This window comes from Lonchura striata, chromosome 11 (assembly GCF_050655825.1).
Source record: "Lonchura striata isolate lonStrDom1 chromosome 11, ASM5065582v1, whole genome shotgun sequence".
Lineage (NCBI taxonomy): Eukaryota > Metazoa > Chordata > Aves > Passeriformes > Estrildidae > Lonchura > Lonchura striata.
The window spans coordinates 6,706,678-6,720,583 of NC_140713.1; the positions used below are offsets into that span (position 1 = coordinate 6,706,678).

General features: G+C 40.9%; 1 protein-coding gene across 6 annotated transcripts in view; it reads left to right on the forward strand.

Annotated features, from left to right (window-relative positions):
* The window catches only part of PEPD (peptidase D), a 199,672-nt gene that overhangs the window by 132,446 nt on the left and 53,320 nt on the right, over nt 1-13,906 (forward strand). For all 6 annotated transcript variants that reach the window (XM_085589437.1, XM_085589435.1, XM_085589434.1 and 3 more), the window contains 2 exons: nt 4,431-4,499; nt 11,760-11,837. In XM_085589437.1, the coding sequence (XP_085445563.1) occupies nt 4,431-4,499; nt 11,760-11,837 (147 nt within the window). The remainder of the gene's footprint in view (nt 1-4,430; nt 4,500-11,759; nt 11,838-13,906) is intronic.

Below are 13,906 nucleotides of genomic sequence, written 5' to 3' on the forward strand. Positions count from 1 at the left end.
AAAACTGGGTTCTTGAGCTGCCAGTATCCACAAGGGTTCTAGAGGCAGTACCTGGGAATCATGAACAGGATTACTCAGTGGTTTTCTCTCTATCCCTCTCGTCAGAAGCCTTGGGATGAGTAATTGTTCCTCCAGCCTCAAGTGATGTGCATGTGTCATTCTGCAGCACTTGGCTGCAGTTACTGAGGGTGTGGGGCCATCAGGAGCTCACTGAGGAGTCTGTTGGGCAGTGTTTCAGAAACTTGGTGAGGTTCTAGATTTTTTTTGTCAAACATTGCTGAGATATTCTTGTCACTTTTAGTTCCTTGTGTCTCTCTTTTCGTCATGTTTATTACACTTCTGTAATTGCATTTCTTACTGGTTTTGTAAAATACAGGTCAAAATGCTCAACTGGATTTTTATTTAAAATTTGAAACTTTTTGATCTAGAAGTGTCTTGGTTTCAGGAGTGAATAGCTGAGAAATGCAAATGTTGCTTTATAAAAAAGCAACATTTGAGTTATATTTCTTATAGCTCAAGAAGAGCTAATGATAAGAATTAAAATTAGAGATTATTTATGTACGTCTTTCGGAAATAAAAATAATGTTTCTGGGTGTGCATGGATGTGTTGTTGTATTCTAGTATGAGGAAGAACTGAAAATAAGCAAAATGTGAGAGCAATCAATACAGATAGTTCTATTCCTCCTGCTTTCTGTGTCCTTATTCTTTCAATTCATATAAATTAGGAAAACTGTTAGCATTAAACAATCTTATTTAATGCATTTTCCATTCATAGCACAATGTGACTGTAACTGTCAGTGTGCATTAGATAGCAGTAGAAGCTGGACCAGAGATGACCATAAAGCACAAACATGATTGTCAGAGTGATTTTGATAATTTGTCAGAAAGACTGTTTGTAGAAGGTTTCACTTTAATGGTTTTTTTAGGCTATTTTGAAGTTGAGGCTCTTTAAGCTTTCTGGAGATTTGTTTGGATATATGCAGTACTCCATAGGATCTGAAACATACCAATTATATACTTGTTCTGTTATTTCTACTGGTGAATAACCCATTCTTTCTGAAGGGGAGTTTTCTTCTCTCAAGTCAGCCCAGCCAGTGAGACAGTTGAGTTTGAGCAGAGCAGTGGGGTTAACATTATCTTGTGCCTTAGCAAATCTGCAAGGAGGGGAAGTGCACCATGTCAGATTTACTGGAGTTGATGGTGACTCATACTTGGGGTGTTTTAAATTGATGGAAAAAACAGTGAGTTTTTAAAAACTGCCTTAACTCTCTGCATATTGTCAGTCAAAAAAAGTGATGGTTTTGGCAAAACAAAGACCACCAAACCCAGGATGTTCCTCTACACAGCAACAACAACAAAACCAGTTGTGTCCAAAGCAATGCACAGCCCATGCCAGCTCTAGCAAAGGTGTCTGCATTTGACAGGTGACACGTGCCAATGCTCCAGTGGTTGGTCTGTGTACACCACTGAGGCCAGCCTTCCATGGTAAGTGATACACACACCCTCTGGAGAAATGCTGCACAAAAAAACATGGTATGAAGCTTTGAAACCAGTGCAAGAAGGAGTAGAGAAAGCTGCTTCATTTCTGTACCTGTGTTGGTTGCATTAGAAGCTCAGGGTAAAGCATCCAGCACCAACATAAAACTGACTGAACACACATATCCTCCAATCAGAAAGACCAGGAGAAGCTCAGGATGCAGTATTTGCAATGTATGCAGAGTGCCAGATTAAATTATATTCCATCCAACTATTTCAGACTCTGTACTTTCATGTTGCTCTTTTGGTTAAAGATTTTTGCAGAGTGTAGACAGTGAAATCTTGGTGTGATGAAATCAAGTGGCAGAATCTGCATTAACTTCAGTGGAACTGGGACTTCACCTTCAAAGTCCTGGCACCTTCTCTAACTCTACATATGTACTTTCTGGCTTTGAAAAGCCAGCCTTTGTCATCAAAGGGACATCCAGTCCTTCACTTACCTATGCCATATTATACAAGGATGTTGGCTGTCTCTGATGGAAATTTTGGATTTTTTTTTCCAGTTGCATGGAACCATACCCTGAAAAAGTGAATTCAAAAAAGTGATGTGAGTAGTTTTGCTAGTAGGAAACTCATCACCTGGCAGAGTTGTACCATCATCACCTCAATCAGACAGATAGACCCTTCTTTCTTAGTCTTAAAAGGAAGTCCATGATGTTTGGTGAAAACAGAAACAAAGTTCAGGCTACAGCTAGATTACACAACACATGTCTTTATTTATTTATCGCTTTTTACTGCTAGTAAGGGAGTACTGCAAGAGGTGACTGCCATTACTGGCTGCATAGTTTCATATTAATTGCAGCTATGAATATGTGATCAGTTGTCATATGGAAAAATAAACCTTGCTATTCTGCATCACTGATGATGGAAGGATGTTTAGGGCATTCATTATTTCGTTTTTACATTTCATTTTTAAGCTCTTTATAAGGTTACTGGAAGTTGCTGTCTAGAGGACATAGTTTATTCAATCATTTAAGTTGAAGGGTCTATAAAATATGCTAAAAGTTGATTCCTAAAATGTAACGATACATATATTACAGTATAATTATTGTGCAAAATGTTTGTGTATAGTGTCATGTCTTAGAGAGTAAAGCTTGCCTGCAAGCAAATGTTTCCATATGAAATGTCCATTTCTGTGAAAGAATGTCTGCATCAGAAAAAATGACAGTTTAGGTGATACATTTATCAGCTCAGTTTAGTGATATCTCTGCTAGATAATCGTGTCAGAGTTTCTCCTTAGCTTCTCTGGCATTTGACCTCCTAATTGCCATTATTCATTTATGGGCCAAAACAAACATAGTGTTTTCTGCCTTGTGAAGTACCACAGTATTTTGAACAGAAAAGAGATCTTATAAACAGGGTTTGCCTCTACTGAGTCTCTAGATGGAGGCTTTTCTTTTTTCATATGTGATTAATTTGTATGTTTTCTTTTGTTTCTCTTTAAATACTGTAATTTAGTAATTTTTAAATTCAGTTTAGCATGTAATGTCCTTAGTATCTTTTGGATTTAAATTGTGTTCTGTGACTCGCTGCTGAAGAAGGACAAAATCACAACATCTCTATTCTTTGAATAGCACCGCTATCACTCTATGTTAATGAAATTATTTCAGTATTACAAGAAATGAGGTTTTGGAATTCATTCAGTAATACAGGGAATTGGATTGTAACTAGAGCATATTTCAAAAAGAATAAAAGGATCCATGATATGTGCTTAGCTCGTAAAGCACCTAATCCTATATTAATTGTGCTTTGGGCAAATCTGTCCTCATATGAAAGGGACTTTGACAGTGAAGATGGAAATGTTGTAATGCTTTTTAAGGGCAAACAGCTCCTCCCGCAGGATGGCAGTGAAAGAGGAGTTCCACGGGCTGTTCTCCCTTCCCTTCCCTGTCCCAAGCACACACAAAAGCAAACAATGCTGTGTTGTACTGTCCCTTACAGGCTGCAGGAGACTTGGCCTCATATTACCACATGTGCTTCTTGCTTTTGGGATTGAGTTTGTGTTTTTTCCCCATGTTTGGACAGGAAATGATCATAGAGGTATTTAGGTACCACAGTCTGAATATGAGTAAGTCTTAGTTTTCTCCGTGTCTATTTGCTACAGACAGGAAAACGTGAGAATGTCCGTTCCAGGCCGGACTGTGATGCAGAAAGGAACTGGTTTATGGGGAGGGAGAGCTCTGCTGCCTTGTCTGGAGAGGAGGGTGAACAGCACAGTCAGATGCAAATCAGGGTTAGGGGATATTTAGTTCATCTTCCAGCAGAAGGTTTCTGTGAGGTGGCAAAAAGGAGAGGATTTCTGCTGAAATTATTTTCAAGAGCTTTCATCAGTCTGGCCAGCTCCTTCCTCTGTGAAGGGCTGGTTGAACTTCACTTTTCCTGAATCTACATGACATAGACTGAGGGCAGCAGGATTAAAAAGAAGGATCATGGATGTGATTGTGTGCCTGAAATGCAGCGATGCAGTGATTTTCTCAATTCCACTTTGTTTCCAAAGTGGAGTTTGGCCAGCTTTACCAGCTTCAGCATTTTAACTGTTACCATCCTGTTAGTTCTGTAGTCCGATGAACTCTCTCACCAACAGTAATTTCCCTTTTGGTGTCGAGCTGTAAGGAAAGCAATTGCCATTTGAGGTCACTGAGCTGCACTTGAATTATCTTCTCTGCTGCAGAGTTGCTTAATGGCTTTGTGGAAATCACCTGTAGCTCTGCAGGGCTGCTGAGATGTGCATGTGGGGCAATTGGAGTGTTCAGCTGAGCAGAAATAGGCAGAGAGCCTCGTTGGGCAGCTGGGGATTTACACCAACACAGCTGTACTCAAGCAGAACCTGTTTTTCTTCCTGTCTTGGGGTGATTTTGCATAAATCAATAATTACCACCTTTGTTTCTTTGCAGCCTGTTCCAGCACTACTGCTACACTCGAGGTGGCATGCGCCACACCTCCTACACTTGCATCTGTGGCAGGTAAGAGAATGATTTACACTGAACTGTTTAAGCTTTATAGCTTATATCCAGTTTCCCCCTGGATATTTGTAAAATCAGTCCTTTTAGGCATGTCATGTTTGCAAATGCCACCAGAGTGAGTTCTGACCTGTTTGCACTGGAAAAGACAAAGAGAGGTAGGTGGCTACCTCTGTCTCCTGAAGATATAACTTGGTAATAGAGTGCTGCACTCCAGAGGCTCCCCAGTGACTGCCCAGCTGCTGCCACCAAGATCGTGTTTATGCTCACCCCTGTGCTGCAGTTGGCTTTTTTTATTAAATAGCACCATGGAGAAGGGCTTTACAGCTACTCTCTAGTGCTCAAAAATACTTTCTTTGAAATACACCTTGAGTATTTCTTATCAAAAATTCTTTGTCTCAAAGATTAGGATGCAATTAAACTAATCTATTTGGAATTTTTTGCTCTCTCTGCTTCTTGCTGAACAGCTAGTGTTGAAGGTTACTGTGTTTGGGAAAGTGGTATAAAAATTCTCCCTGCAGTTGTAGAAATGCACAAGAGAACAGTGTGGGATACATCCTGAAGAACAGCTGTGTGCTTCATGCAGAGATTAATCTTACTTAGTGGAATTAATCTAATCAGAGATGTACGGCACTGAAATGAGCTATATATGTTGGTATATGTGTTCCACTTGTTCTGCTGCTACTCAGAAACTTTTGCCCTGCACTGAAGTCACACACACTTAAAAAGATAATTTTTATGTTAATGACAATAATTCTATATTGCTTTGAAGGTAATAAGAACAATTAGCACCTTCACTTCTTTCTGCAGTTTACTCAATTGCTTATTTGTAAATGCAATTTTCCAGTTTATATGCAAAATTGCAGCAGGAGCATGAGCAGTTTTATGGAAAATTGTGTTTCTAAATTGTCTGAAAAGTTTCCTGGTTTAAGTACATTATATAACTGTGAAAAGTTTCCTGGTTTAAGTACCATTATATAACTTGAGCATTAACATCCCAGTGAAATGAGACTCCCATCTCTAAGCTTTTGTCACAGATGGTGATGGTATGATTTTTCACAGCCACTAAGGCTTCACATTCACTTACAGTGGATTAGAACCTGTGCTGCAGGATCTGGTTTGGGTGCTGGTGGCTAAATCACTTTGTTAAACCTATAGAAATGCCTGGTCATTGTTTGTGTAGTGGGTCCTTGTGACCTGTGGGAACAGGCTGAACTCCCCACAGGACTGAAAACCCAGAACCTGCGTTACGCATCGTGGGGAACCCCGGAGGAGAAAACTCCAACAGTAGCTCAGGATTGGGTCTGGCAGGAGCTCCCTGGGTGTCCTTCCTGCTCTGCAGGGCTGGAGGTGGAATTAGAGCTGCTGCTGAACTATTGGAGGATTTAAAACACAGAGAAGGGCTGTCCTTGGAATGCCATATCCAAACAACATTATGACTCCCTGTTGTCGCTAGCAGCTGGCATTGTATCCTACCACTAGAAGTGCAGCCCGTATTTTTATTTAAATAAAAATAGCTACATGAAATAGCAATTTGAAGACAAAGGTCTTTGTATTCTGTGTTTTGACTATGAGTGATGAAGGAAGAATGAATAATATTAACAGTTCTAAGTTGGCTCCTAATAAATGAATGAATTCAATTAACATAATGATGGCAAAAATAATAGGCATTTTTTAATACTGTGAAATTGCCATGCATTGTAAATATTTCACTTAGCTACATTTACAGCTAAAAATAGCTTTTGCAATTAGGAATTTTTAATATTTTATTCTATTCATGCTGCAATTTATATTTTCCTGAACACTTAAAATGGGCATATTTTGACAGGATCTTTCCTTTTTAGATTGCAGGCCTGATAATCGTTTCCATAGAAAAGAATAGTACATTTAAATAAAAACCAAGTTTGTTATACAATTTAAAAAAAATACGCTGGTTAAGCTGGAAATCAGGAGTAATCAATACAACATTTCAATACAGAAATAAATCACTTGTCATGTGATGGGTGCATTTAGCTATTGCTCTTCCTGTGCAGTGTTATATTCTTGAGGAGATGCTAAATGAATATGTAGCCGAAGTGCTTAATGTGTTGACTGTTATTATGAGAATGCTAACACACATTGATGAGTGTGACAGGGTGTTACATCTTGAGATTTGTCCTGTAGTCAGTGATACTTTCAAAAGCTGTCAGCTGGGGAGTGGTTTGAAGTGCAGACATCACTAAGTGTCATGGAAGGAGAATAGGAGCATTTGTTAAGCACACTTGGATATATTTGGCACTCATCTACAAAGTGCTACTTCCCACTAGTGTCCAAATGCTAATGAATTATTCACTGCAGTGTCTTAGGATACCAAGGAACCATTTTTACAAATGGGAAAACAAAGGTAATCCATTCCCAGTGTCCTGGTGATGCTGGTGTGGATGGCATCCATTGGGAAGCAGGGGCAGAGGTTCCAGCTGGAGTGAGGTGGGGGTGGAGGCACTGGTTTCTCTGGAGCCACCAAAGAAGCCACCGTCAGCTGCTGCTTGTTACTCTCTTGTCTTAGGCTCAGGTTCAGATCTTCTTGACTGATGTCCATGGGCAGAACACAGCTCTCATCAGGTGCTATCAGTCATCAAGAATAACACTGTGCAATGGAATGTCTTCTTCTAGCTGAGGGTTGCCATAAGTGAAGCTTTTTGGACAAGATTAGGATACTATTGAATCAGCTTTTCTTTCTTTAACTTCAGTACTTTTTTAGTTCTCATGCCTTAGACAAAAATGGCAAGAAGGGTTAATGCTTTCTTCTGGGTTGATTCGGCGATGATTTAAATCATTATGGAAATAGGTTCCAGCTTTAGTCAATGGTCTTTTGTTTTTTATTTAGATGTCCTTAATACAGAGCTACTAGCTACACTTTTTGTAGTGCTTGATGCTCAGCATAGTCCCGTTCTTAAAATATTGCTGACATTTCTTCTCTTTCTTCTAATTATTTGTTTTCAAGGTGCTTTCTGATCTCAAATGCATCTTGGGGGATTGTTTTCCTTTGCTAGTAATCAGAATCTCTTACTGCATTTTGCTTTCTCAGTGGTGTTAATTTGCAGCTCTTCTGCTGCTTTGTGCAATTCTTTCTGTAGCAAACATGTCTTTGATTCCACTTAGAAGCAAGTTATTAAAGGAATAAAAATGGATACACAGGAACCTCTTGGAGGATTTTTCAGGTTGACTGCCTGAAGGTGAGCATTGGCATCCTCATGTGTGATGATTTTCAGAGGTGCTGACCAAAAAGAAGACAGCAAAGCCAGTGATCCTCACCTCCCACAGTGCTTCATTGTAAACTGCAACTTGGCACTCTAATCCTAGACTTTGCAACTGTTTCCTCTTGGAAAAGAAAGAAGTAGCTTCTACATGAAGGCTCATTTGCTTTCATTTGCTTAAGTGATACAGTTCTGGAATGGCTGCCCATGGAGGTGCTGGAGTCACCATCCCTGGATGTGTTTAAAAAACAGACTGGATGTGGCACTGGGTGCCAGGGTTTAGTTGAGGTGTTGGGCTGGGTTGGACTCGATGACTCGATGATCTTGAAGGTCTCTTCCAATTTGGTGAATCTGTGAATTCTGTGCTTTGCCAGTGGCTGAGGCTTTTGTTCAAATTGTTTTAAAGTCACCTTGAAAGGCTTACTGAATCAGTGTGAACAATTTCTGGCTAACTGTAACATTTACCTTGTGGGTACACAACATTTCTGTAGCATTGCTCCAGAAGCATTTTCCTGCCTTCATCTCAGGTCAGTGGTAAAGATGCACCCTGCAGGGGAGATTGGATGTGCACCTCTTAACAAGAACCCACTGGAGGTTACCATATCACTACCTTAATTTGGTCAGTAGTGCATGTCTGAGTCAAGCTCTCCCACTCATCCTCAGCTGCAGGGCCTGCTCAGAGCCAGGGATCAGTCCTTCAGTGCATGTGCTGGTTTTGTTTTGGGTGGAAAGCAGTTGGGGAGCTTTCAAGAGCAGGTCAGCTCTGCCATGGTTGCTAATGGGTGTTGAGCCCAGGGTATCTGCCCAGAGCCAGCCAGGGAAGCAGATCCTCTCACACCAATAAATCCCAGCAGCCAAACCCCTGAGATGCATATGGTGTGCAGGTCTGGTCTTCAGCACCAACTGTGCTCTCTGTGCTGTGATCCCCTGTGTGTGACAGAGCCAAGATGTGCCTGACAGATCAGGAGCCTCCAATGCCAAGAAAGATTGTGCCTGCTTAACGCTTCACCAACGGTGCTGAAAAACAGATCCTTCATGTGGCTCCTCTCACAGTTGGTGCTGAGCCTAACAGAAATATTTTGTAAACTAAAACCTTTACAATAAAATGTGCAAGAGAAACCCCTCATCTTTGTATTTGCAATGTGTTTTGTTGAAAGCATTTGTGCAGTTGTCAAATTTGAGTATATGACTTATTTATGCATTGGTATGGTATATGTCGCTGAGGGTGCCAGCATATCTTGATAAGTAAACGAGCTGTCTGCAAATACATAAGCATGGAGTCATGCCCTTAAGGTTCATGATAATTTTTTAAAAGTTGATCATAAATATATGCATGTGCTGTTTGCTTCTCCTACTTTATCCTCAGTATTGGAGGGAGATAAGGAATAGAATCTGCAGCTAAAATCCTGACAAACTGCTGTGGAGTATGTATGTGCATGCCAGCTGTTGGTGGCTTTTCATTATTTCTTGTGTTTTTCCTTAAACACAAAACAATGTCATGCAAGGTCATTCCAGTTCCTTCCACATGCCATCCTCCCAGAATTTTAGCCCTCCACCTGGGAAGCAGTTTCTGAGGCAGAGGTGATGCTGCCTCCCCTCCCCACGCCAATATTGCAGCGCAGGGGCAGGAGCAGTCTGCACCCCTGTCACCCTGCCCCCCTGTCACCCTGCACCCCTGTTACCCTGTCACCCTGCCCCCCTGTCACCCTGCACCCATGTCACCCTGCACCCCTGTTACCCTGTCACCCTGCCCCCCTGTCACCCTGTCACCCTGCACCCATGTCACCCTGCACCCCTGTTACCCTGTCACCCTGCCCCCCTGTCACCCTGCACCCCTGTTACCCTGTCACCCTGCCCCCCTGTCACCCTGCACCCCTGTTACCCTGTCACCCTGCCCCCCTGTCACCCTGCACCCATGTCACCCTGCACCCCTGTTACCCTGTCACCCTGCCCCCCTGTCACCCTGCACCCATGTCACCCTGCACCCCTGTTACCCTGTCACCCTGCACCCCTGTCACCTGATGTGAGAGCTCAGCTGGGAGCACAGCTCCCACTGCACACGGGGCCTGCCACAGGAGACCTTTTCTTCTGATTGCACTCCATTGCCGTGTTACTGAGTTTTTCTTCAGACAGAGCAAACTAATTTTGAAAGTGTCCTGATGTGGAAAATATTCCAACAGTGCCCAGGAGACAGAACATCTCAGAAAGAGGTTTATGTCTGTCTTCATCTTGTATATAGGCTTTCTGGGTTCATTTTTAGCTATCTGCACAGCTGCAGAGGTTTTCAAGTCCAGCATCAGCAAGGAAAAAGCTTTCATCCAGTTGTGAAACTGTGCTTAAGCCATTGGACCAGCATCACAAAATGAATGTGTTGCAGCCATATTTCTGTCTTGATTTAACGTCTAACTTTTCTACTTTTTCTGTTGAACATATGTATAATTTTATGAAGTAGATTTTATATCAGAAAATCATCCCCTTGATTCTGAAATATCACTTCTCACTGTCTTGTTATATAGTGATTCTTATATGCTAAAAAATAATTAACAATAAATACTTACTGTCTTCAAAATATTAATGTAGAATTATTCAGGTTGTAAGAGCCCTCTGGGATCATCCAGGCCATCCATTAACCCAGCACTGCCAAGCTCACTGCTAAACTGTGTCCCCAGGTGCCACAGCTCCATGTCTTTTTAAATACTTCCAGGGACACAGTCCAGCCCTTTAGATTGAGAGCCTGCAGAAACTTACTACTTTCTACTCCATAATAATTATTTGTGAAATTATCTGTATGACTGATGATCTGTTAAATATCTAATATCTCAAGCACTTAATGTATCTTAAAGGAAATATCTTTTTGGGTGGAGTGCATGCTTACTGTTTTTGTTATTGCACACATCAGAAATCTGAGAAGTATGTCAGATGTCACATTTACTCCAGACACAACAAAAGATTGATTGAAATTGAGCCTCAGATTCCTGATATCCAAGATACAAAGCTGTTCCAGCTTGAAAGAACTAAATTTGAGCAGGGTGACCAGTGAAAGGTTTTGATTGAAGCTGAGGTACAGAGAGACAAGTGAGCTGGAGGGGTTGGAGAGAAGCTGCAGTAACCCTGTCCCAACATGTGTATTTTTGGATGTGATGTAATTCTTCCAGCTTTTTGAAGAGAAAAAACGAGAGCATCTAACTGAAAAGAACAGTAAAAGAAAAATAGGTAGAGCTTGATATCTTTATCAGCCTTTTAACTGACATTTTATAGACCCAGAGGAATATCAGTAGGCAAGAGAGGATGCCAAGGCCAAATGTAGGTCACCTAGTGGATCATGGAACTTCAGAACAACAGAACAAGTGGCCATCCTTCTCTGGAGCTGTTTTATTCTTGTGAATCAGCAGTATACTCTGAAAGGTTTCCAGGAATAAAAATCTTTTCTTTGCAATGTGATTTTTCAACAGCAGGTAAGAAGAGAGTGACAGTTTTCATCCCTGCTCCTGCTGCTGGCATTGTGAGCTGTGAATGTTCCCCAAGCAGTGCATCCCTCCAGCAGAGACCACCTGTGGCCATGCCAGAGGGGAACTGGGGCTGTTCCCTTAGACACCTCAATTCCTCCTGGCCCAGTGATTCCCAGAGTGTTTCAAATGTCACATTTTACTCCAGTGGAAGTTAGCTTGTTTTATGCCTCAGACTACTTAATACATGGGTGTAAATTGAAAAATTACTTGCACATAATTCTTTCCTTTACACTATCATGGACATAGGAAATATTCCTATGAACTGTGCCATGTTCCTTCTGCAGCCAGGCTCTGTCTTACAGCCAGAGTAGCAAAATTCCTGTGCCATGCCCATCTCTGCTGCACAAGTGATTGGGTACCTACTGCAGCTCACACCAGAGCAGGGATTGTGACAGCTGTCACAGGCTGCTTTTATGTGAATACACAGATGCTTAGAGAGTTCCTTCTTATATTGTATGAATGTGTGTGTTAATGTTTCCTCTTCCAATAATTGTGCTAATTTTCTTTTTGCCCATCAGTGGGGAGAACTCATCTGTTTTGCACTATGGCCATGCTGGAGCCCCCAATGATAAGACTATTGAAGATGGAGACTTATGGTAAGTAAAGGGTTAGAGTTGATTTACAATTTTTGTTTTGCTACTGCTGTTTCCCTACAGAAATTGTATGTACTCTTAGAAAAAGGATGACTGCATACTGATAAAAAGTCTAAATCTTTAAAATAGAAGAGAACTTTGCATGCTAAATTACTCTGGTTTCTTCCAAAGGTCCTGTACACCTGCATCTCCAGTTGAAAGGGAGAGGGAGATATTGTTTCAAACACTTCTGAACCAGAGGCATTTAGAATTGAGTTTAAGAAATGGCTGTATTCCAAGTACAAGGGCAGTTGCAAAATTCATCATTCGAGTTTGCTCTTGGACCTCAGATCCAAACCTCAGCTCTGGTGCTGGGGTGAGAGTGTTGGCTACTTTTAGAGAATTGCATCAAATTGCAGAATGGATTAGATAGTGGAAATGCCTGTGTGCACACAGACACCCTGGCAAGAAAGTAGAGATTGGAATGGGTGAAGAGATCAAACTCAGTTCAGGTCAGTGAAGGGTGCTTTTAGTTCGGTGTTGTGCCAAAAGCTTCCTATGAAGATTTACTTAGAGTTTAGTGATGTGTAATACAGCTGCAAATACCATAAAGTTTTCTCTATGTGTATGACATGTACATGCTTTGCAGTATCGCTGCAGGTAAAAGCAGAGTGAATGGAAGCACCAAATACATTCCAATAAATTGAAAGATGATTTGTCTGTTTGTCTATTTGCCTGTCTGATGTGCAATATATCAGATCATAACTTCACACTTCACCTCCAAAGACATTGGTCAAAAACCCTTTGTTTATAAAAATGCAAAACTAGTTTTGGAGAAGCTAACCACTTGCATTCAGTGGAGGAATTGTATTGAATTACCTTTGTAGCCTGTGCAGGAAAAGTGTAGGTATGTATTTTCACAGTGGAATGTAAATGTATGAAGAAAAGCAAATTAGTATTATCATTGAAAAGCTCAAAACCTATTATGGAAAACAGATTGAATCTCAGAAGTTTAAAAATATGCCCTGTTGGCTGAAGTTCCAAGGCTCATCTTCAGGTGATGCACAGTGAACTTATGGAATTACAGATGGATAATTTCTTTATAATACTGTAAAAATTTTTTTAAAAGCTTGTACAATAGTTTATGTATTATCTTCATCTGTGGTTAATAGCTTACTAAACCCATCAAATACTAAAGTTAATCTATTGCAGGGCAGTAGTTTTGATTTCTGATTATGTTGTGTTTGACTAGATAATATACTATGAGCATTTTTTGATCGGGAAGGACATACCAAAATAAAAGTGTATCAGCTGTGTCATTCAATTAATTTAAAAAAGAAGGTGTGTAGCACACAGGAAATCTAAGCATGTGTTACTGAGAGAAGATATGCCACAGTGCATTATGTTATTTCATATTTAAAACTAAGGTCTTAAACAGTGAGGGAGACCTCAGGGTGAAGGGTATATGTAGGAATCTTTCACTTACAGTCTCCAGTGACAATTTAGTGGATGGCTGTAGTCCTTCTTAAACCACAAGAGTTCATACAAGACTCTTTGCAAACCCTTCTTTTCTGCAGTACTGGAAAAGTCTTTGAAATATGTTTGGGTTTTATCAGCCTGAGGTATCTCAGGAAACCATAACCCACCAAATACATCAATCACTTCAGGGTTTCAAAAGTGCTGAGCAGCACCCCTGCCTCAACAAAGAGAGCAAGGTTTAACAGAGTCTGGAATAAGCTCCTGCCAAAACCCTCAGAAGACGTTTCCAGGTGCAGGTGGTGCCAGCAAAGGCTGCCCCAGATGCACGAGCTCCTGCCAGGCTCCTGCCTTTCCCTGGCTGATACTCACAGAGCAGGCTCTGCTCCACACTGCTTTCTTAGTATTTATCTCAAGGGAGAATAAAACAATAATAAGAAAAAGTGATTTAATTTCTGTAAAGACAATTTAAAAATGCACTCACTTTCCGCAGTTGAAAATTGTGTTTCAGAAAAAGTCTTGAGGTGTAGCATGCATGAGCAGCATACAAATTCTGCCAAGGCACTACCTGAGTGGTTTCACTGTGTGACTTTACAAATGTCTAATTTGGTTGTAGA